Source organism: Puma concolor, chromosome C1 (assembly GCF_028749965.1).
Source record: "Puma concolor isolate L17-30 chromosome C1, mPumCon1.1.hap2, whole genome shotgun sequence".
Lineage (NCBI taxonomy): Eukaryota > Metazoa > Chordata > Mammalia > Carnivora > Felidae > Puma > Puma concolor.
The window spans coordinates 218600078-218624737 of record NC_141674.1 but is presented as its reverse complement, the minus strand read 5'-3'; the positions used below and the strand labels follow the sequence as shown (position 1 = coordinate 218624737).

The 24660-nt window shown below is 50.5% G+C and overlaps 1 protein-coding gene across 10 annotated transcripts in view; it reads right to left on the bottom strand.

Moving 5' to 3' along the window:
- The window catches only part of AGAP1 (ArfGAP with GTPase domain, ankyrin repeat and PH domain 1), a 557314-nt gene that overhangs the window by 118261 nt on the left and 414393 nt on the right, over positions 1-24660 (bottom strand). For all 10 annotated transcript variants that reach the window (XM_086720009.1, XM_086720010.1, XM_086720001.1 and 7 more), the window contains one exon: positions 19174-19335. In XM_086720009.1, coding sequence (XP_086576135.1) covers positions 19174-19335 — 162 coding nt within the window. The remainder of the gene's footprint in view (positions 1-19173; positions 19336-24660) is intronic.

Below are 24660 nucleotides of genomic sequence, written 5' to 3'. Positions count from 1 at the left end.
GGAAAACGCCCAGTGCCATTGACCAAACTCTGAGAATAATTCTACGCAGCATTAAATTATTAAAAAAACTTTTTTGTAGTTCGTCTTCTTTATTTGAAGCCGTGAAAGCCGTATGCGCGAAAATGACCATTTTTTCTTGAGTATCCCTTTGTATCTGGTGGGTCTCTGGACCACCTTTAAAAATGGCACGTTTTCTGATTCCATAGTGCTACTTGGGAAGGATAAATCCCATAATACTGGATGACAATTGTATGTGGGGGAACAAGCTAAGAGATACTGAAATACTTTTATATTGACTCTTCTTTTAAAGAACGGAGAGAGAAACGGAGAACTGCTCTTTAAAAGACAGTGAAATATTCCCACAGCTATTTCACCACTAAATAATTGCAACACAGAAATCAAGGTAAAAGTCAGCTTGTTTTCAGCAATATAGAACATAAAATGCATATAGGTCCCTACATTAACTGGGGACAAGTGCTGTGTTTAATGAAGCCACTGTAACTATAGTGAGAACATGATTCTTTTGCCAGGAACATAACAACCTTAGAGGGCCACCTGTTCCCAGCCTCTCCTCTTGGGTCTCTGCTCCAAGGTGTCCTCAGCGAGCCTTCTTGGCCCCTTTACCCATCATAGAAAATAACCTTGCCTGCCCCTGGAGGTCCTCAGTCCTCCCGCTCTGCTATGTCTCTTTCCATTGCATCTATTGCTATCGCGTATTTATTTACTATCTGCGGCAAATTTTCCGTAACGGTAACAGCAGTATTCGGGGTTCACAGGCTCTTCTAGAACCCTGCCACACTCCAAACAAGGGACAGAGTCTCTTTCTCTACCCGGAACCAAGGTGGGACTTTGTTGACAGGTTACAGGAGAACTGACACCCTGTGTCCCCTGATGCTTAGGCACAGAAGGAAACATGGATGGCCTCCTCCTGGCTATGCAGCTCTCCTACAACGCTTGCCCACTGTGTCGGGAGGAAGTCCTGGCCACGTGGAGAGGTCACGTGCAGGTGTGCTGGCCAACAGCCCCGGCTGAAGTCCTAACAGGCAGCACCAACAAGTAATGGACAAATATTCCAGAGGTTTCCAGCCTCTGGCAAGACAGATAACGATATTTGAGCTTTTATAGGTCTGAGATTTGATTGAAACCAGTAAAATAAATAGGATAAAAATAAAAACATAACGAACGGGAGGATACGTATGACGAGCCACGTGGGGCGGTTTAATCATCAGACATTACGAGAACGTCTTCGGGGGCCGGCCGGGTCCTGGCATGCGACCGTGTGTCTGTGTGGGTGTCTGACCCTTGGTGATACTTGTCCTACACACAGCCTACTCGGCCTTTCCCTGAACACTGGCTCTGAACCCTGGCGGCATGCGTGAGTCACCCGGGGCGCGGGCTCTCTCAGGCCGGTTCCCCAGCCCTGCCTCTAGAGCAGACATCTAGAACTTGTCCAGAGAGCCGGCCGCTCCGGCCGCCTCTGGGCCAGAGGAATCTCACGGCTCCCCTGCCCGCGGCAGCCACTGTGGGTTGACCTGACCCTCCCACCCCTCCAGGCCCTTCCCGTGGGGACACTGTCACGTGTGTCTCTGATCTCCCGGACTCCAGACCCCCATCCTCGTGGCCTCCTCCCCGCTGCACCCCGGAGGCCGGCACAGCCTCAACTCTCCTGATTCTGTTTCCGTGTCTCTCACATCTACTCCTGTGGCCCAGACAGTCTTGCACAGCTCATGCCCTCACGGTCACACAGGGCTCTCCTTGTCACCACCACCGGCCCAGGACGCACCCTCGGGCCTCTGCCCTGCAAGTCGTGCTCCTTTAGCTCGGTGTGTCCTCTCCGATGGCCCACAGGTCCCTCGATGCGTCATGGTGTAGCTGCGGACCTGACGTCACCATCAGCATTTCTGTCTCCGACCCACCACCGCACCAGCTGAGATGCGGTTTCAGGGATCTGGATTTAATCCAGGCCCCTGTGACTTTACAAAGTCCCAGAAGGGCCACGTGCCTGTGGGCTGCAGGGTCCCGGTGGGACGATCTCTGGTTCTCAGAAGCAGCACAGAACAGCGTCCTCTTGGTAGCGAAAGGGTAGTAAGCGTTCGCTATGAATGTGAAGTGAAGATTCTTACAATCCGAGGACAGAAAGGAGGGTGCTGGAAAAACCCGGTGTACAGGCCTGCTATTGCCTCCATCTCGCAGTCACTCTTGCTAATAATGACAATAATCCCACAGTCTTCTTTGAAAGATAGAGGAGAGGAGGCCTCTGGGGACGCAAACTCTGAAGGACAGGAGGATAAAAAACCCTACGACCGCAGAGAGGAACACGCAAACATGGAGCTCACGGCAACCCGACACATGGCTTAGGAAAACCCACGCTGAACTTTGTAACGACCTATAGGCAGAGACGCACAGGACCCAGGAGGTCGCCACCGTCCAGCCCAAAGTCATCTTGAAAACTAAGTGACTGGCACCAGGCAGAAAGCACACAGAAATCACGTGCTGGGGAGTCTTCTGAGGAGGACGGGGCAGGTGATCACAGGGACACCCTACCCAGCACGGAGGCGTCGGCCACAGCGAGATCGGTGGGCAAACACAGGTGGATAGCCGTGAAGTCACTAACTCGGAAGAGAAGCGTAAAAGCTCGTCTTGGCCAAAGTGGAATCCGCAGAGGTGAGGAATAATAATCTCTTGTGTTTAAGGCTCCAGGTAGAGAAGGGAAAAAGCTGGCCTCTGCAAATGAGCTCTCACGGTGAAGCAATGCCTGCATCCACACTAAGGGACAGGTGCAACAGGAGTGCGGACACAGGAGCGCGCTCTCTGGGGACGATGCCCTGCGGCTCCAGGAGCCCGGATTGGTCGGGAGGAGGCTGTGGTCTCAGGGAGATGCGGAGTATCTCCCGCAGGGTGTGACCGAGCTGTGAGGCAGGCGTGGGGTCAATCAACACTCACGTACCAATGAAAGGAGCTTTTAACTAAAAGTATTTAGGGCTTTTTAAAAAAAGGAAAATAGGGGGGCATCTGGATGGATCAGCTGATTAAGCATCTGACTTTGGCTCAGGTCACGATCTCATGGTTCGTGGGTTCCGCGTCAGGCTCTGTGCTGTCAGTGCAGAGCCCGCTTCGGATCCTCTGTCCCCCCCACCGCCGCCTCTCTGCCCCTCCCCCACTCGTGCTCTGTCTCTCTCAAAAATAAACCAACATAAAAAAAAATCTTAAAAAAAGTAAAATAGAAAAGATTTTAAAACACGTCAAAGTCATATATATCTTTGTAATTAAGAGAAACAAAAGTTGATGCACTCAATTGTGGGAGAGCCTTCAAATCCACGTTACAGATGAGGAAAAAAGGAAAGTAGACAGCAAAATGTAAGAAGAGACGGAATCCGGCTACTCTTCGAAAAGTTAAATGTGCTCTTACATGTCTGCTGCAAGAAAACTGAAAAGAGGGACTGGTATTTTATGCCGATGTTTAGTGCAATGCTATACGACAGGCGAATGTGGAAACGGTTCAAGTGTCCCTCAACAGTTGAACAGGTAAGCAAGACGTAGTCTGTCCACACAGCGGAACATTCCTCAGCCTTAAAAAGGAGTCAAGCCCTGCCACCTCCTAGAGCCTGGTTGAGCCTTGGAAACACGCTGGGTAAAAGCAGCCAGTCACGAAGGACAGACACCTGTTGACAGAACACATCTACCTCGGGCAGATCCGCAGAGCCAGGAAGTAGGTAGACATTCCCTGGGGCCGGGGGATGGGGCTTGGCTATGCAGGTTTTTGGGGCCATGATAAAGTTCTGGAAATCACCAGTGGTGATGGCTGGACGACACCGTGAATGTAACCGATGTTAGGGAGTTGTAACCTCAAATGTGACAAACTTCCTGTTATATATTTTCTCACAATAAAAAGTATATACAACGGGGTATTATTCGGCAATCAAAATGAATGAGATCTTGACATTTGCAACTACGTGGATGGAACTGGAGGGTATTATGCTACGCAAAATTAGTCAGAAAAAGACAAATACCATATGACTTCACTCATACAAAGACTTCAAGAGACAAGACAAATGAACATAATAAGGGAGGGGAAACAAAAATAATATAAAAACAGGGAGAGGGACAAAACAGAAGAAACTCATAAATATGGAGAACGAACTGAGGGTTACTGGAGGGGTTGTGGGAAGGGGGATGGGCTAAACGGGTAAGGGGCACTAAGGAATCTACTCCTGAAATCATCGTTGCACTATAAGCTAATTTGGATGTAAATTAAAAAAAAAAAAAAACAATGTTCAAAAAGTAGCAAAACATCAGGAAAGAGAGTAAGAAAGCAAGGGAGAAAAAGAAGTAGATTAAGGGGTGGATGGGAACAGAGAGAAAACGGCAAGAAAATCCCGGATGGAGGAAGATGGAAAAAGAAACAGGAGAGGAGACGCCAGAATGAGGGACAATGGAGAGAAGAGCTAGAAGGGAAGAATGGAGGCACGGGAAAGGCGACAGACGTGACCACCGGTCGTTCACCCACGACGCAGCCCTGCTGGGACGGACGCCCTCCTGGCCCTGGTCCTTCCCCAACATCTCCGCTGAGGCTCCAGCTTTCCCTGCCGGGCCCTAGGTCTCACCCCCATGCAGCCCCAGCCTCCCGGGAGCCCCAGGTTTCCCCTGACACAGGCTTCCTCTCCCATCCTTTCCATGGAGACCACCTGCAAATGGCCCCGCAGCGGTGAGTGCCTTTACACAGACCTTGAGCGCTTACGGGATGTTCCATCACACTCACATAAGGTACTTGTCGACAGTGTGGAGGGGGGAATTTGAAACACTCTGGGGTTTGGAAACAAAGTTAGGCCAGGAACTAGATTTGGCCTATACATTAATGGCTCTCAAATCTGGTCTTAGAATTCTTCAAGCAAAGGAACTTGGGACAGAGTCCTCCGTGGGTCAACTAAGCTGAGAAGTTGTGATCAGAAATTGAAGGTAATGAGTTATTGGGGCATCTGGGTGGCTCAGTTGGTTAAGTGTCTGACTCTTGAATTTGGCTCAGGTCACGATTTCATGGCTCGTGGGTTCAAGCCCTGTGTCAGGCTCTGCGCTGATAGAGAGGTGGTGCCTGCTTGGGATTCTCTCTCTCCATCTCTCTCTGCCCCTCCCCCACTTGTGCTCTCAAAATAAATAAAATAAGCTTGAAAACAAAGGGGATGAGGGAATGAGTTACTGACACCAGGAACATATTCATCTTCAAGTGTTCCAAAGGCAAGAAGACCAATGGCCCCCTTCACCGCCATTTTGGAACCATGTGCGGGTTGGAGGTGCTCCTTTTGAGGAGACGGCGGCCGAGGGCTGGCTTTGTTTCCTTTCCATGAGTACTCATGGTGGGGGTGTTCCCCCCCCCCACCCATTTTGCTGCTCAAAGCAAAATGGCCAAACCATGGCTATGTCCGTTTCCCCCCGGCTGGCAGAACTGGGGGGAAATTTGCCAATACCTGTCTTTAGCATGCCCCGAGAGCCAGTGACAATACGGGTTACATTCGTTGTTACGAGTTGTTCAAGAAGACGGCCCCAAACCACCAACCACAGTGGTGGCTCCTGACAATCCAGGCACATGGTCAAGGTTACTACAGGCAGGTGAATCCCCCCCTCCTTCTTGTCTCCTAGCTTCAAGAGACTGATCTCCCAACAGTGAGAAGAATCAACATCTGGGGGTGGGGGAGGAGGATTCAAGAAAGTAGATGATTCTAAATTGTTTACATCAATTGATTGGCCTGTTCAAGGTAAATTACATGTTAATTACAAGACATAGTCTGCATTCACTGGTGAAACTGTATACATTTATTGACTCTTTCTCTATTTATTTATTTTTTTAACGTTTTATTATTTATTTTTGAGACAGAGAGAAACAGAGCATGAACAGGGGAGGGGCAGAGAGAGAGAGGGAGACACAGAATCTGAAACAGGCTCCAGGCTCTGAGCTGTCAGCACAAAGCCTGATGCGGGGCTCGAACCCATGGACCGCGAGATCATGACCTGAGCCGAAATCGGACGCTCAACCAACCAAGCCACCCAGGCGCCCCTGACTCTTTCTCTTTAAATGTAAGTACTAGATTCACCTGTTCAGGTAAACTTACGAGGCCGAAAAGAGATCATACGGTATGCCAGCTAAAATTATGGCCTTTAAAACTTGCATTATTTGCTAATTGTGGATTTGGTATTTTCCAGTTGTAAAAATACATTTTGTCAACCTGTTGAAACACAGCCATGGGTAAAATGACAATAGTCTTTAATGGCTTGAATATGAAATGATTAAATTAAGGAATATCCTTCTGACAGCCTATTACAAGATCTTTTATTTAATATGAATTTATTCCTTAGGAGAAGTCCTAGAGAGCCACGGATGTGGAGGATGTGAACCCAGAGGTTCCCATGGGGGGTTGAGAGGCTACAGACGGGGTTTAATCACCCACACATCGCAAGGAAGCAATTATTGCAAGGCTGCAATTATTGCTGCTAAAAGATGATCAACTTTGATTTTGTTCGTGATTTTGTCTTTTAAAGAATCATCACTAAAATCTACACTGATAGAAAATACTTTATTTTCATGATATTGAGAAAGGAAAAAGCCCTCTGTGTGTGTGTGTGTGTGTGTGTGTGTGTGCGCGCGCGCGTGTGCTTCTGTGCTCAGAAAACATGAAGTTAGGGATTCTGTTAAGTTCTCCTATGGCTGTTTAGTAACCTTGCCTACAGTGAATCATGGCTTCTGCAGAGAGCCACTGAAGAGGAAAATTATTCCCACCTGCAGAAAGCAAGAAAGCTCTAAATGAAAACCAAGTAAAAGAACAAAGCTACCTATTTACTCAATTAAGAAGAGTCAAGTCAGGTTACTGAGGTACCCAGTGGCGAAACGGTATGGTTCCCATCTCCGGTGTCAGTCACCTCAAGGACCGGAGGCCACTGAACACCGAGCCTTTGGTGGATTCAAGACAGATTTCTAGAAGCATCCCACACCGACCCCCTGGCTTTTCCGTGTCCAATTTCTCAGTCTTGCACACATGTTAAAAAGAACTTTGAAGTTTCCCTATCCGATGATTCTGAGCCTATCTATCCACCAAGAACCTGAATTGAGAGTGTAACACGAGGAAGCAAAAATCCTGGTTTATTTTATAACCGTTTTCTCTTATGCATATTACCATTCACTTAATTGCGTTGGCGTCACAATGGACAACATTCAGTGATCATTCTGGTAGGAGAAATGCCATCTTTTCACATATCACTTGGCTTCGAGATCAGTAACGGGAGGGACGACAGCATGAACTATGTGCTAACAGCCCTCCTGGGCACCAGGCAGTGAGCACGCCGGGCCCAGCGCGTCGATGCACGCCCCACAATTACTTGCGACCGGCCGGTCAACTGTAGGCTGCGTCTGCTACCTCATTTCCCTGCCCGTGAAAATATCTCTGGGTAATTAGTGCTTTCCGGCCAAGATGGAGACCCATCCCCTCGAAGCCCGGAGCTTCACCTGGACCAGCCTGGGAGCCCGGACACGCTGGCCATGTCATTGAACCTGTCTTCCATGCTCAACATGTGTGCCTGGAGGCAGACGACACAGAATATCTTAAATATTATCAAACGTTGTATCATTAAACAGAAATTAGACGGAAACAAGGGAAGCCCAGAGATTGACGGGGAGTTCAGATGCTCTAAATGGCTAATACGTCCATTTTTCACCTGAAGCCCTCTCCAAATGCAGTTTTGCTATTAAGCAAAACCCAAAGAAAGGTAATCAATTCCAACTAAAAAGCACTTATCCTGGGATGATGGTGTGCAAGGCACTTCAAACCCCTGGCTGCCTGCCAAACCCAGACAACACCATCAATGTTTCTGACTATCCGGGAGCACAGGGGCCATGCATAATTGACTAGAAGATGGGCTAAAACTGTGCCCAATCAGTGTGTGATCAAAAACGCGTGGAATATTCAGCACCACTTGATTACATGGAGGCTTGTCCTTTTCTCTCTCCTCATGAAATCTCTTCAAGGTCCAGAGTACTGTAATAAGATCATTACTGTCAACCGCTACGAATCGTAGGCAATGAGTCTTGGGATAGGAAGTCATACTTCACAAGCTCCCCTGGTCTCTCTCTCTCTCTCTCTCTCTCTTTTTTTTTTTTTTTTTTGTATTTTACTGCACGCAGAGGCAGCAAGGCGACGAGGTGGCAGATAATGATCACATCACTGTGTGGCAACTAGAAAGGCACTTTTAAAGGAAAAGCAGAGAGAAATCAGCTTAAGAAAAACTAAAACATTCTCCCTTTGCTTTTTTCCCCCCTTAAAAAAAAATTAAATAGAATTAAGCTGTGTGCAGTTTGTCACTTTTCATGAACTCTGGTATAATGTCATTGAATTTAACCGTTTGCGAGATTTTCATATTGCCGCAAAGCCCATTACCCCACAGACAAATGGCCAATTTTCTCCATGTCCCGAGCACAAAAGGAGCCCTTGATAAGTTGTGTGTGTGTGTGTGTGTGTGTTGTCTGTGGACGGCCATGCCCGCTGAAGGGTTTGCAGTGCCTACTTCTTTCATTGGCGAGGACACCCCGAGCTCAGAGCCTGGCGCCCACGGCGCAGCTGACACGCGAAGGGGGTGGAGTTGAAAGCAGGAGGTAACGCATTAGCACAGATTACGAAACAAACAGAGCTGGCCTCAAACCGCACCAGCTCCGGAGCCTCCCTGGCACATTCCGGTAACGCAGGAGCGCGCGGTCAGACCTGGGGAGTCCGCGAGGCAGACATTTGATTAATACATAAATCGGCAACGCGGGGTTCGAGCAGACGGTGGGGGGGGGCTTCATCCACGAGCTTCTCTCCTCCCTCCCATCTTCAAACCGCCACACTGCCCCGTCCCCCCTCCAAAAAGGGGGCTGTCCTCAGGACGAACATAAAAACGCAGGTTCATGGCATCGCAGTTACACGTCCCTACCGAAGTTGCAAAAAAAGTTTCCAGAGCGATGCCCCCTCGTCACCGCTGGGAGACAGCCTGTCCTCTAATCCTGCAGAGTAGCTGAAGCAGTGACACCCAAATTGCACGTGAATGCACCAGAGCGTGCAGGCATGCACACACAAGAGGGAAGAAACAAGTGTGCCGAGAAGCTTGCGCCACAGCAGGGGTGCTGGGGACAGATGGACAGCACAGGCCCCCAGCACACGTCCTAGAGGCAGACCCCGGATTCCTGTCACCTTCAGATCCTGGGCAATTACTTCACTGAACCTTTTCCTTCACCCGTGAAAACGGAGGCACCCGTCCCGCCCGCCAACACCACCGGGGTGTTTGAAGGCCGCGATGACGTAGCACGTGTTGAAGAGCAGACGGTGAATCAACGCTGGCTTCCTTCCTTCACGATTAATGACGTGTCCTGACAAGGGTCCGAGGCCCCGGGGACGGCAGACCCGTTTCCAACCTGACTCACCGAGTCCACGAAACACCTTCTTTAAATGGCACGACGGGGCACAGGGGCACAGTCAACCCACAGTCAGTCACAAGGAACAGAAGGTTACAAGGCTGTACAGGCTGAAAGTCTGTGCCCTTCCAAAATTCTTCTGAAGGCTATGCTTCTGGAGACGGAGGCCTGGGGAGGTGACGAAGGTTAATGCGGAGAGTGCGGGGCCCTCGGGATGCTGTGAGTGGCCTCCTACGAGGAGGAAGCCCGAGCCACAAGGAGGAAAGGCCACGAAGACACGGCGAGAAGCCGGGAATCAGGTCCTCCCCAGGAACTAGTGGGGCCTCATTCCGCTCCCGGATTGCAGCCTCCAGCATGGAGAGAAATGATTCCTACCCCCCAAGCCGCCAGTCTGTGTTATCTCGTCCTAGCGGCCCCCGTGGACTAAGATACAAGGTGTATGCGCATTTTATTTATACTTCCCGTTTACTAAGTTGCCTTTAAAAATTTTTTTTAAGTGTTTATTTATTTTTGAGAGAGAGATAAAGAAAGAGACAGAGTGTGAGCAGGGGAGGGGCAGAGAGGGAGACACAGGGTCCGAAGCAGCTCCAGGCTCTGAGCTGTCAGCACAGAGCCCGACGCGGGGCTCAAACTCACGAACCAGGAGATCACGATCCAAGCTGAGGCCGGAGGCTTAAACGACTGAACCACCCAGGCACCCCCCAACTTGTCTTTACGTAGACTAAGTTTTAGGTTTAATCGCCACCTTTATTCTGTTTTGTTTTACATCCTCAGGAATGAAGTCCTCTCGACACATGGGTTCCATCGTTGCCAGCTCCGGGAGGGAAGACGCCGTGAACTGCGCTCCAACCTCCGACACAGAAACCTCACAGGCGCCACCACGTCCCCAAGTCCCCTGGGTGTAAGCATCTAACGCGGAATGCACTGACGTCTGCGGCCCCCACGAGGCCGAGACACGGGAGTTGCACACACATGATCACCGCTTTCTTCTGAACGTCAGTTTCAGTTGGCAGCCCGTGCTCTTTGTGGCAAGATACACGCGGCAGAGCGAAAGCGTAAAGAGTGCCCGGACGACCGAGAATGATCACCCGGGCTGAGCAGTGCTGACTGCCCAGCTCAGGAAGCACAGTGCATCACACTGTGGTCTCAGTTCTGTCGCAGACCTAAGTGACAACCAAAGGCCCTGACAGCTCTAATGTCCTGAGACCATTAAGCAAAGGACTTCGAGGGGTTATCCTGACACCCACCGAAAGGTCACGTGACCCGGCGTCCCAAATCTCCGCAGCATTCCAACCCCAGGGCGCCCAGAAGGAAACACGCTGTCTCCCGATCTACTGATGGATGCTGGAGGCCGTGGGCGGCTCCCGCCAACTGAACCCCAGTGCACGCCAGCACCCCTAAGTTTGGGGAAAAGAAGAGGCACTGAGGTCAGTCACGCGCCTGTATTTTAGGACAGGGACCTTGAAAGGAGTTCGCGCTTCTCACAGGGGAGCCCGTGCTCGTGGGTGGCAGGAGACGGAGGAGGTTCAGCTGTCCTGTCCCACGAGGAGTCTCCTTGGGACGCCTGGACCCCCAAAGTGCCTCATAACAAGATTTATCACGTACCCGCTATTCGTATTCCCCCTCCTTTTCTGGAGCAGCAGATGGTTCTCTATGCGGCGGGAGGCGGATGAACGGCTCACCTCTGCCGCCGAGCCTCCCTTGGGGGCCCCAAGGTGCCGGGTGCCTTGGGCTCCTGGATGGGCTGCTCGGGGGCCACGGCTGGTTTCCGGATGTGCACACTCCACCTGCACCTGACAGTGGGCATCCTGAAGGCAGGGGCCACCCCACTCACTTTTACATCAGCACCAGGCATAGCTCTGGCCGTGCAGCAGGGGATCAATGCACTTCCAGGAACTGAATCTAACTCTTTAGTTTGTGTGTACTTGAAAAAAAAACATGATCAAAAATCCTTCTCTTGTTGTCAGCGCATCATGATGGGGATCCTCTGTTCTGGCTCTTCCTGCTGTGGTCGACTCATCTTTGTTTATTTCCGACCCGCCGGCTTCCACAAAGGATCCGTGTGTGCCTCCAGCTCGTGTGTGTTGGGAGGTCTGTACCCTGCAGGATGGCTTTTGAGTCCACTGTGCCCCATCTATAATGTCAATGTCTAGAGTAAGCCCACAGCTACTCCGTTCCAGCAAGTCTGTTCTCGTGGGAGCCGGGGTTACAACCTGAGAACTCTCTTTGGTAAAACAATCCGGTTTGTGGGGAGTAACAAGTCCCTCCGAGTATGTGGCGTCTCCTCTAACTTCCGGCTCGATGGCGAAGAAACACAGCCACCCTGGCTCCCTTGTCCGAGTTACTGTATTTTAGGAGTGTCTTCCCGGAAGAAGTTTGAATGCTTGGCTTTTCCACATTCGCTCTGATCAACTGCTCAACTCAACGACTCGGAGGCACTAAACCAGTTTAAGTAATGAGAAAGTTCCATCAGGAAGTCCTTATTGTTACAGAAAACCGCTGGCATTTATGGGGGCTTCTCATGCCTTCTCCTTTTACGCAAGGTGGAGGCCACAATTAAAACAAGGAGCGGACATGAGGGGGGCTGCGGGAATGTTCCTGAAGGTTAACAGGCGCAAACCCAAGGTGACGTGTGACAGTAATGCCTGCGTGGCTTTCATAAACCTCCCTTCCCTCCCCCTCCAGTGACCTCGAGACAACACGAAATTAAATGAGAAAACCCCGCGGACAGGAAGCAAGGCATGAACCACTTCCTCGGCCCTGACCCCATGCTGGCCGTGTGTGCCATCGCAGGTGACAAGGAGTGGCTGGCTGTGGCCAAGGAGAGAGGAAGAGGACATCGTGGGGACGAGACACTTCTGTGACAAAAGAAACAGACTGCCCCCCAGTCACGAGGTGCCAGGCGCCCCCAATGGCCCAGCGATGCCCCAAACTGTGGGACAGTCAACGCAGCCCGCTGGTCACAGGCTAAGCGAGCTTTCACGCACCTGGGTACTGCTTTCTGGTAATTCTAAGTATCCAGGAAGAAGCCTGGACAAGGCTCGTGCACAGTTCTTTATTTTCTCTCCAAAGTGCCTTCCAAAACCTCAGCTACTGAAGAAAAACAATTTTTTTCCTGAGGTAAAAGGTAACTGGTCAGGTACGGCCACACCCGTCCTCTTAGGAGTAGCTCAGTGAAGGCCAAAGTCTGTTTTGCGCCAAATCCGATCATCACCGGTGGGGCTTTAAGTTGTTGTGAACAGAGGATATTTGATGAAAAGGTGATGCTTTCTGCAGCACTTTATTAGAGGAAAGAATCACGGGTGCTCAATCTGCAGAATGTAAAATTAAGCTCTACAGCACATTACCTTTTCCTAACTTCGCAATTTTGTACTGCTTCGGAACGACCCAGGCCTCTTTTTTTCTTTTTAATTAAAAAAAATTTTTATTTCTTTATTTAGAGAGAGAGGCAGGGAGAGAGGCTGAGCGGGGGAGGGGCAGAGAGAGGCAGAGAGAGAGTCCCAAGCAGGCTCCACGCTATTATCAGCTGTCAGTGCAGAGCCTGATGCAGGGATTGAAGTCACAAACCACTGGATCATGGCCTGCGCCAAAATCAAGAGTCGGTCGCTTAATCGACTGAGCCACCCGGGAGCCCCTACCCAGGCTTCTTTAAAGATGGGTTTAAAAGGTAGCCGGTCTCTTGTGTGATGTTATCTCCAAGCTAAGGCTCTAAAGGACTGGAGGGAGAGAGAGAGGGGAGGGAGGAACGGAGTTTCACTTCTCGTGGGTCTCATGGAGCCCAACACATAGTGCTTCCTTGCTGTTGGCTGCTTGGTATTTGATGAAGAATAAAATGACTCACCATGTCAGGTTCTTCTGTGACAGAGGGAAGGAAAACTCTGTCTGGCCCGACCTTTGCAACTTAGAGTTAATGAGATTTGTACACAGGCTGGGGCCTCGCCTCCCATTGCTCAGCGAATACAGCTGTGACGGCTTTTCTTTTTTTTTTTTTTTTTTTTTAATTATCCTAAACGGAGAGAGGCCGTTGTGACTTTTCCTCCACAAGATAATATTTCAGTATCCATCCAGGGTCAACCACACAATGGTTCTATAAAGACCCAGAATGAACAACCAAGGGATACAATAAATTCTCTCCTGAGACTTTCAGAACAGAGCGCGGCGAACCCAAGGGGGAAAGACACCTGTCAGGATTTCTGCATATCCTCCTGTATACTAAGATTGGGCAAATCCAGACTGGCTCGGAGTTTTTAAAGGAAGGTCTTTGCTACGCAACTTCTGGATGTCATGATCCATATGAAAGGATCTTTACGTGGAATCTAAGAAATGTCGAGGAAGCGACTCTGTCTGCCCCACTCCTAGATTCAAAAGCCGCTCCACATACCTCAAAGACCTGCTTTTTGCCTGGTGGAAAGAGTTGGAGGCAGAGAATCAAGACACAGTTCTGTCACCTACCAGCAACCTGACCCTGGACAAGAAAGCCACTTAACCTCTCTCTCCTTCCACCTTTTCACTGGGGAAACAGGGAAACCAGCACTTGACGCAAACTTGCATGCATGTTGCAAAACTAACGAGGACCACCAGAACTGGCACCAGAGAACGAGACTGCGGGGTCCACGGTTCCGTTTCAGAGATGGTGAGTCCCCAATGGACCCCGGGTACGAAGTGGCCAAGGCAGGATCGCCATTCAAAGACGGTGCCAAAAGATGGCAAGTCGTTAACGGTCTGCGTGGTTCCCGCTGCCCAGGGGTTTCTGGGCACGTGCCCTCCAGCTTGGTTCTGTCGAGCCCAGGGCGTCCTTCTAGAGCCCGGAATCCACTGCAGCCAGTGCGGTGCCCACTGCAGGGGACGGTGCCCCCACCTCTCAGGGCAGCCCTGACTCTCACAAAGTTTCCCTTTTAATATCTGAACCAAAATCCAGCTTCTTGAAGCTTCCGCCCAGCGGCCCCAAAGAAATCTACTCCTGGGCCAGCCAGGGTCCCTTCCATTATGTGAACATAGTTCGTGTCTCTCCTGCCACCGTCCTTTGTTGCAGCTCTTCTCCCACTCACTTCAAAGGTTCCCTCCGTGACATGGGCTGTCCCCACGCCCGGGCTCCCTGCCCACATCTGAAATGACCTTCATCGGTCTATAACCATCGTAGCGTACGGAGCCCGGATCTGAACATACAACGCTTTCCGAAATGTAATTAATTCTGAGCAAATCAAATCCAATTTAAAATCAAGATCACCAATACTTTAATATCCAATGTTCCCAACGGTCTATTAAATAGGAGTACGGGTAGAGATGGGATACGTGAATTAAAAAAAAAAAAAAACGTAGTAACCACCTGCCCCTCTTTTATGGTGGTTAGAGGATGTTGGCTTCTAAGAGGCTCCCTCTTCTCAAAGTTAATCTCAGTGAGAAGGTGTCCTATGCCCGCCCAAAGTTAGCAGCCTCAGCTATCAGCACTGGGAGCAACCAGGCATCCATCACTCTCCTGGAGTACTCTGCTTTATGTGACATATGGTGTCACTCTCACAAAGAGCGCACTGCCCTAGCTTGTACCTCACATTTCCTCCACGCCACAAGGAAGGGGCTCGATCGCTTTTAATTTTTGACTCTTTAAATGACACGAATAGTTATACATGAGCCCAGTGACTGGCTTGATCATCCAAACATCTGCTCTAGGGCTCATCATATACATCATGCATATCCATACACAATCGAGTTGCGATTTGGAACTCCAAATATACATAAAGATAAGGAATTGTTTTATGTTTATACTTCTGAAGATCAGAGTATCTGCTCCTATACTCTGTATCTCACCCCATTCATTTTAAGTTATAAATATATGTAAATGACTGTTTGACAGGTTACAGCACCTTTTTTAAAAAATTTATTTTTGACAGAGAGAGAGAGAGAGAAACAGAAGGAGCAGAGGAGGGGCAGAGAGAGAGAGAGAGGGAGACAAAGAATCCGAAGCAGGCTCCAGGCTCTGAGCCAGTCAGCACAGAGCCCGACACGGGGCTCAAACCCACGAGCTGTGAGATCATGACCTGAGCCAAAGTCGGATGCTCAACCGACTGAGCCACCCAGGCGTCCTGGGTACAGCATCATCTGCCACTGAGTGTGGAGTTTAATCGTTGTTCTTCAGCATAAGAGAACTAGGATAACTAACCACGAATGCTGATGCTGCAAAAACCTGGCTAGAAGGGAGGTCCTTATTTCTATCAGGTAGACCGAGAGCCCCCGTGTGGACAGAGGGTTTCTGGCTTCTGAGGCAACATAAATACGGATGATATGCACTTTTAGCTCGTACTTTGGGAACACACACGCCACCGAGTTGAGGAACATCTGGCACCAGAATACTTGTGCTTGGCTGGGAGTCTAGGAAGGCTGTGTGGCGGGCTCCTTCCTGCACCCGGCTGGGAAATGATACCGAAGTGCGTTTAGGAAGCTCCGACCGCCCCGTTGGCCGGGCTTCGGTCAGGCCCTCGGGAGATGGTGCTGGGCAGTGCACACCCCTGAGCGAGAGGCTGCTGGTCTCCTACATTCCTGCAAGTCAGTGGCACGGACTTCCCCAGGGATTGCTAAGAGGCACGTAAGAGGCATGAGTCCCTGGCTTCCGTTGCCTCGTCTCTGCCTTTTCTGTCTCTGCCTTGAACCTGGACCTATGTGACTGGTGCTCTTTGGTTTCCAGTTGGGTTTAGTCGAAGCGGGGAGGAAGGGGATCGGAGAAATCAGGGAGAGAAATGAGGTTAGGGTGATCCTCTCGGGTCCCTCCCCACAGGCTGCATACGTCCCTCTCCTGAGGGTCGTTGTTCCCGACCGGAGGCGTTCTCCAGACAGCTCTCCCTCTGGGCCCTGATAACTGGCACCCCCCCCCCCCCATTGGCCCCTGGGGTTCCACACCACCCCTATAGAGATATAATTAAAATTAAACACTATCCTCTAAAAAGCAAACAAGTACAGCTAGCTTTAACTTCAAAAACAGATGGTTCAGTTAGACGGTTTACACCATTTACCTAAAGGAGCTACTAGTTTGTTAAGACTGTTAAAAAAATATCGTGTATCATTGAATCTAAAATGACCTCAATTGCAGGTTGCATTATGACTTCAGAGATGTTACAACGTGGGGAAAAAAGCGTACCTTAGAAATAACGCAATATAGCGTGTCTCACAAAAATGACTCATTTACTGTTTTGTGCGTAACCTTTCCTAGGGAAAAATGATATGTTTTCTTTTTATAGAGAACCTGTTGCCTTGTTTTCTACTGAAAAGATGTCACGGCCGTTGGTGTTACAGGTACAATAATCTCTTAACTAGGAAGTGAGGGGCACAGTTTCCCTTCTGATCGCTGGTGTTGAATTTGTGAACACACGTCAACCATTACTCATCATCTATCCTCTTGACACCATTGTGACTTCTAATTTGGGTGTTTCTGTGGTGCCTGGAAGTCTGTCTTTCTGTCTGTGTCATCACCTCAGCAGTAACGCCTTTTGATGAAAGGGTCCGTGGTTGTTTTTGGATCGAGGATCTGTCTCAGCCTTATTACACGCTATTGCTCAGAGCACAGGGTACAATCCCGGTAACGCACGAAACGGGCTGGAAGCTTCTTAGGTGTCCAACAAGCTCATGGACACTTCTCAAACTTCCTTCGATTCCCCACTGGCTGACTGGGACACTGGTTTCAAGCAGGAGTCCAATCAAACATGAAACTACTAATTCACTTTACGGCTGTATCTTATTCGCATGGCTTTCACTCTGTCAGGTGGGTAGGTGGGATACTTGGAAAGTGCGACGTATGGATAATGTACATTATACGTCGACCTGATAATCAGTGTCTACCAAGTGTTGCTCCTGGAAAAAAGTCATCAGTCTGAAACATGACACACCCAATAAGGTGTTTATCTGTGACCCGGACAGGAAGCCTTTCCCTAAAGCAAATCTTACTCTGCCCTTGGGTATGTGTGGCACACGTCACCCACCCTCATGAGAGGCCAGGTTTCTTCCTGGTTTTGCTCTAAGCCTCCTGTTAGGGTGGGGCGTGTCCACACGCCCCTGGCTATGGCCGGGGGGGGGGGGGGGCCTCTGCTAAAGGGCTGTGTGAAAGAGTCTCAGCAAGGCTCAGCATCTGGGGACGATTCTCTTCCAGTGGGAAGGTCAGTAACGTCTGGGTGGGTGCTGTGATCCACAATTGTTATTTTTCACCACTGCTGATAGAACAGAATCATCCTGGGGCGCCTGGGTGGCGCAGTCGGTTAAGCGTCCGACTTCAGCCAGGTCACGATCTCGCGGTCCGTGAGTTCGAGCCCCGCGTCAGGCTCTGGGCTGATGGCTCAGAGCCTGGAGCCTGTTTCCGATTCTGTGTCTCCCTCTCTCTCTGCCCCTCCCCCGTTCATGCTCTGTCTCTCTCTGTCCCCCAAAAAATAAATAAACGTTGAAAAAAAAAAAAAAGAACAGAATCATCCTCATTTGTCATAACAGGAAAAAGTCGGTCTTTATTGGCTGAACTTATTAGCAGGGAGCCTATGGGAGGCAAAACGGTAAGAAATGTAAGGAAGGGCTTTCAGGCTCTTCCTCACTTGGCCGCCATGAGAGCAAGCTACTGGCCACTCTGAACGTCTGACTCCTCATTATGCAAGAAACCACACCGCCACTCAGCTCCCAGAATCGCGTAAACATCAAACTCTGCGCGTACACCATAAACTCTGTTCCTTCCTTACTAGTGGATGCATTGTGGGCTTATAGGCTCCTCGCTGGCTATTAGGAGGGAATAAGCCACTTTCTCGAATGCTGCAAACTGTACTTCCGAACCAACAGGCAGAGGATTCAGAAAAAGCACGGCAGAAATGGGGAAGGAACAAGAGTAGAAGTTATAAAAGTATTTCTGGTGTGTGTGTGTGTGGAATCCTTGTTGAAAACAGACCCCTTCACTACGGACGGTGCCACAAGTAACAATTCGTGGTCAACAAGAATGCTATGAAATTTTAATTTTCCTTTGAAGTATTTCTTCAGCTTGTTTTTTCTTACAACTGCATTCACGTCGCCTCTCATAATGGGATGTATGTGTGTGTGTGTATCACCACTTTGTATCCCTGGAATAACAACATGTAAATCCATCTGAAGGAGCCACTTCAGAAAGGTCACATCTGGCCATCACCGAGAATAAAAATGAAGGACTTGACGTAAGCGAAAGGAGAATCAAGCCAAACCGTGATAAACCATGACAGCTGGAATATTAATAGAGGCCACAAAACAAAAAGAGGGGATAGACACTCACAGGAGGAGCGTGTATTCATAACAGGTTGCCAAAAGCCGGAACTGAGGTAGCTGTCTCGTAAGGATTGAGACCAGCCAGTATCAGAAAAGACTCCTAGAGTAGGAGAGGCAACAACCTTTATTGGAATAATACAACATGGCGCACCTCCCAGTTGGGAGTGGACGTGCTCGCCCCAGGGTGTGGAGGGAGGGCAAGACGGAGAACCTGGCCAGGCGTGTGACAGGGAGACCAGAGTTGCCTCACACCAGAGGACTGCCAGGAGGTAAGACAACTGATTTGGTTGAAAAGTCTCGAGAATCAGTCAGTGACGAGAAGCTTCCAAGGGCCCCACTAGTGCCATCTTGTACAAAGAGGGCACACGCGGTGACCTGCGCTGCTGTGCATCTGTGGTTCTAAGGGTATGCGACTTCGCCCATTTGAAAAAGGAAAATTAATTTTCCGAAATGCAGACCCTCACCCTGAAGTCCCCGGGAAGCCTTACCTTCAGCAGTGCTGGAGAGACCATCGGCCTTGAAGTTGCTGGTACTTTTCTTCCTTCGGTGTTTCTTTCTGTTGGCGTGAGGGGAGGGGGGCGGGTCGAGCTTGGGGCTGGTGGTGCTGGAGATACTTGGGCTGGAGCACACGGAGTCGCCCAGCCCCGTGTCTGCCATCAGACCGGAAAAGGCAAAAGAACGCAAAAGTTAACACTCGAAAAGAGGAAGGCTTTGCAAAAATATGAAAGCAATGTTCCTCCAATATCATATCAGGCCCCACAGGTACTACGTTAATGTGAGATCACTGGGTTGGAGGCCCAGAGCATCCAGTATTCAAACGTCACGGGGCCACCTGCTCTCATGTACCGCCTGCCATTCAAAAACAAGGCCTTTATTTCTGGATCATCTGTAGGCTGTGGAGAACTTAAAGTTCTCTACTTTGCCCGACTGGTGTTCTGGAAAAGGAAAGTGGGGAGTTCATGCGTTTCGTTAGTTTATTTTTCTCTTCCCATAATTACACCGATACGTTAAAAGTAATTTAGAGATGTACAAGAATACATAGAAGGCGTCCTCCTGGGTGGGTCTGGTCCTGTGCGTGCACACAGGACGGAGGGATTCCCGATTCTCGTAACTTCCACCCTCAACATTAACACGACTGCAACACCCGTTTATTATTATCGAGAAATGGCACGCCACCTCACTCTCCCACCACGGCGGACCCGCCAATTCTTGATCCACTGAAGCTATTTAAACAATTTTAAAACCAGTGCCCAGATGTGATAATTCACTATAGGGGAAACTCAATTTCTTATGTCCATTTTCCTCTTTATCAGAGAGAACAGCAGAGTAGTTCTCTTTGTTCAGGGAATGAGCATGTAATTCAACCAGAATGAGAAAGTGCTTTGAAAAAGTGATGGAGAAACACAACCAAACACCCGCAAAGCCTGAAGGATTCATGATTCAGCATCTCGTAGCTCAAAAGACAGAAAGTTCGCTGCAAAGTACTTAATTTGTTCAACTAGTATGTTCTGCGCACCGACTGTGGGCCATGTTTGTAGAAGCTTGGGATCCATCACTGAGAAAGACAGAAAAAGAGTCACTCCCCAGATACATTAGAAGGTGGTAAAGTATCATGAAAAGGAGCAGGGCTGCACGGAGGCTGGGCCACCCCAAAGTTCCCGCAGGGTAACCTGGGAACATCTGATGGCATGAGACCCCGGAGACTGGTCAACAGGGTCAACAGGGTCCACTGAAACACTGGCAACCATTTCAAGGAGTCTCAGGAAGAGTGACAACTGGGTGTCTCAGGGATCTGCCCTCCCCCAAAACTGACTTCCCTCTACTTGCCCTCCCAGGCCAGACATCTGGTAAACCTCACTGGGTAACTTTGCCCAAGGAGTAGCAAGCAGGCCTGAGTCCCCTCTTGGCTGCTTCTGTCCCTGTTTTGGGTGAGGGACACAGACTTGAGAAGGCTGGGGCTAGAAGAGGAGTCTATTCACAAAGTCACCATTTCTTTTTGGTATGGCCTTTCGAGCTCGCCCCTGCTCTCCATTTAAGCCACAGCTGCCCTTGGTCCCGTCCTTGCCCCCCTGGCCTGGACGGAGCAGCTGATGTGTCTCTTTTCTTCGGGCATTCTGCCTTCTTTTCCCAGACTTTTTTCTACAATATTCATCTTCTAAGAGCAGCAATTCTACATATTTTAAAAATACTAGAGCCCACTGGATAGCAGATGAAAACTGTAAATATCCCAGAAAAAAAGGCTGTTCTAATTAACACATTGCACACAATTTCAGAGAGTTCAGAGTCCGCCTGGTGCTGCTAAGGGGTGTCGGGACAAGAGCGTTAGCTGGTCCTAAAGCCTCTAAGAGGCTCTAAGCCTCCCAAAGCTGGTCCAACCCTCTTAGGATATTACTCCACACTCACACCTTAGCATGATTTAATTTCTGTCCATTTCACCTATTTTCCGCCCAGATTTCAAAAGTCTTCATTCACTCTCTGACCATTAAGGGTTAAGAGTCCACCCTGTGTCAGGCACGGGAGAACAGTTGTCACAATGACCGTCCCCACTACCCATCCTGGAGGTGGATGAGGAAAACAGGCAATGACAACTGCCCGTTTACTATCTTACTCTGGCCCTTGGGCACCCACTCAATTCAGAGCACCATTTTCATTCCCAACTGTGCGTCCCAAGCCACATGTCACCCCCGCTGCTGTGACGCTCTCTCCCAAACTAACATTTCTCATCCCTGAACCACTGACCCCGAAGATGCGCTTTCTGCACGTGGACGTCTGTCAGTTACCTGCATCTAAGTGGCACGCCTGTTCCCTAGGGCAGTTAGACGCCCGTTTCCCCCATATGATACTGAGCGTGGAGAGGCTGCCCCAGGTCCCTCCCATTGTCTTTTTCTTTTAAAGTTTATTTATTTGTCTATTTGAGAGAGAGAGAGCGAGAGAGAGAGCGAGCGTGTTGGGGAAGGGCAGAGAGAGAGAGAATCCCAAGCAGGCTCCGCACCGGCAGCACAGAACCTGACATGGGGCTCGAACTCACAAACACTCGCAATCACAACCAAGGACTGGACTCTCAACCGACCTGAGCCACCCAGGCAACGCCCCCCCCCCCCCCCCCCCCGCCCCAGTTCTTTTTTAAGGCACGCAGCAACACTTCTGGATCAGATGCTCAGAATACACATGCGAGTTGTGCATGGTCACAGAACAGCTTCCATATGTGTGTGGTGGCTCTATTTCTGGGCTCTCTAGGCTCTTCCAACACTCCGCCCATCTGTCTCTACGGTAGCAGCGTGTGATCTGGAATGCGACGGCTGGGCCATCCTGGTTCCTCACAGGGTAGGGCAGGGCCCTGCACATCATTATCCTTCACGACTGCCTTGCCTATTTACTCCTGGCTGCCTCGAGCACACAACTTCGTACATCCACCCAAGGCGACAGAGAAGACATTAAAGAGGGAGGGGTCCAAACCGAGCCCCAAATTTCAGAGGCGGTAATCCACACCTGGAAGCACCGGGGAGACCGGCGAACGAGACCCGGGTACGGCAGGTCACCTGTGAAGCCAGCTCCCGAATCCTCGGACTTGCTGATAAACCACCAAACACTCTTGTCAAATATGTGGCTGTAGGTGGGCGTCCAACCTAGTCATGTTTTTGATGATTTTAAAACAACAAAGGGAAATCTATGTAATGTTTTTTCTCCTCAACGAACTATTCTGCTTAATTAAATTGCTGTTCCCTTTTCTGTATCTATACAAAGCACTTCTCTAACAATCTGTTTATTTTTAATGTTTTATTTATTTTGAGAGAGAGAGAGAGAGAGAGAGAAAATCCTGAGCAGGCTCCGTGCTGTCGGCGCAGAGCCCAACGCAGGAACCTCAAGATCATGACCTGAGCCCAAATCAAGAGGCTGATGCTCAACCAACTGAGCCACCCAGGTGCCCCTCTCACAATGTACTTTAGAATCCTACTTGGGAATGACCTTGCGCTCACGGGTATATTGGTCATAACTCACCCTCCTGTGGAACAAAACGACAGGTGTCTGTTTCTAGGGATGCCCCTCCATTCCAGATTCAGAAAACTGTTCCTAGAGATCATTGTCAGGGACACGGCGACCTCATTACCGAGTTATCTGGGCATCTTGGGATATCTGTAACTCAGGGAGAAATCTCTGGCCGACTCGCTTGGAGCAGGTAGCTGAGTGGCAGTCTTGAGAAGGAAACGCACGCCAGTCGTGACACCCACCCTCCCCCGAGGGACCAGCGGCAGCCTTTACCGCAAGCCTTCTCTTCCGCGGGGAAGCTTCAAGGCCAGCGCGTCATCCGCCTGTGGCTCCGTGTTTCCACTAAGCCACTGGCTCTCCATCGGAAACCCCTGCCCAGGGACATCTGGTCACGTCTGCAGACACTTTGGGTTCTCGACAGAGACAGGTGGAGGCGCTGCAGGCACGGACTAGGGAGAAGCCAGAGACGCTGAAGAATGCGCCAGGACACAAAAGGACGGCTCCCACCACAAAAACCCGCCTGCTCTAAAACGGCCATGGTGAGACAAGTGCGGAGTCAGAACTGCTCTTCTGTTCTTCATCGCCCTCTCAGACTCGTCCGGGAGTTACGGGCTGTCCATGCAAACTCCCTCGCACGAGGCAACTCCTCAGGACGCTCGCTTCAGCTGGTAGGACCTGGCTCTCCCCTGGAGACACACCTCTCAGGTGACGGCACTGGTAGCCCCCCCCCCCATCCCCCAACCGGACACACAGGTGCGGCTTGCAAGCCACTCTTCCTCCAGCCCTGGCCTCCTAGACACCCTTCCCTGGACGGTTCCGCTCACACCTGCCAAGCCGACCCCCTGGCTCATGCCCCTTGGCTCACGGACTGCCCGGCAGCCGCTCACCCCATCCTCACGGATGATGCCGTCCAGATCTTCCGAGGTGACCCCCACTGCCGCGGCCCGGCCTCTCGAGCCTCCCCCTTGCTAAGCTCTTTCCTTCCATCCAGCCCTCATGGTCCTAACCCAGACCCACCACCACGAGCCGGCTGTTCTGGGTCTTATTTTCGTCTTCCCAGCTCACTTACACTGGGACCCACACTCTGAGGGTTATGCTGCTGACACTCTCCTCCCTCTGCCTCTCCTGACCCTTGGCCCGACTTCACTGCTAGTTTCCACCCTGCACCTGGCTCAGCACCTGCACTCAAGCCCCGTGGGGGGGGGGGGGGGAGGAAACAGCCTCACACCCACTGGCCTCCTCTATCTTTACGACCCCCAAACTGGGCCAGGCTGGACTGGAGGCCAGACCTCTGGCCTGCCCTTGGATGCACCAGGAAACTGAATAAAGCCACTCCCTGCTCTGCAAGAGGCTGTACCACACCTTCTCCATTCTCCTTAAATGCCCCACGCCTCACTCCATCCCCCACAGAGACATCATGTTTCATTCTGCTGAAGACAAAAGAAAAATCCCCCAAAAGCAGCCATCAGAAGTGAGCATTCCCCTTCCTGTGCGGGTCCCTGATGGACCTGGGACCTCCCTGCAACTGGGAGCTGGATTCCACCCCATTTTGCCGCTGGAGTGACTTGGCCCCCAGCCTTTCGAACCCTCCCCGGGCTGCATCAAACGTGCTGTATTATTGTATTGTCTCTCGTTTCTAACAAAACTCTCCATGACCCCATGCCCTCGCCCAGCCACCACCTGATTTCTGATCCTTTTCAAAGCACAGCCCCTCTCTGCTCTTTGTGTCTGGTCATGGCTGACCCCTGCTCCAGTCAAGCTGCTGCCCCAGCCCCAGCAGTGGACCGGCCACAGAGGGACTGTGTGGGTCTTGGGAGCACCCCACATAACTCCTCGCCCCCTCCTTCATGGGGAAGCCAAAGCGAGCTTGACGCTTGTCAGATTACAGGGGAACTAGGAAGGTGCAGGTCTTTCCGGCCACGGCCCCCAGCTGCCTCACATCCAGCCCCACCCGCCTCACGTGCCAGGTGGCGCTCACCACGTGTGAC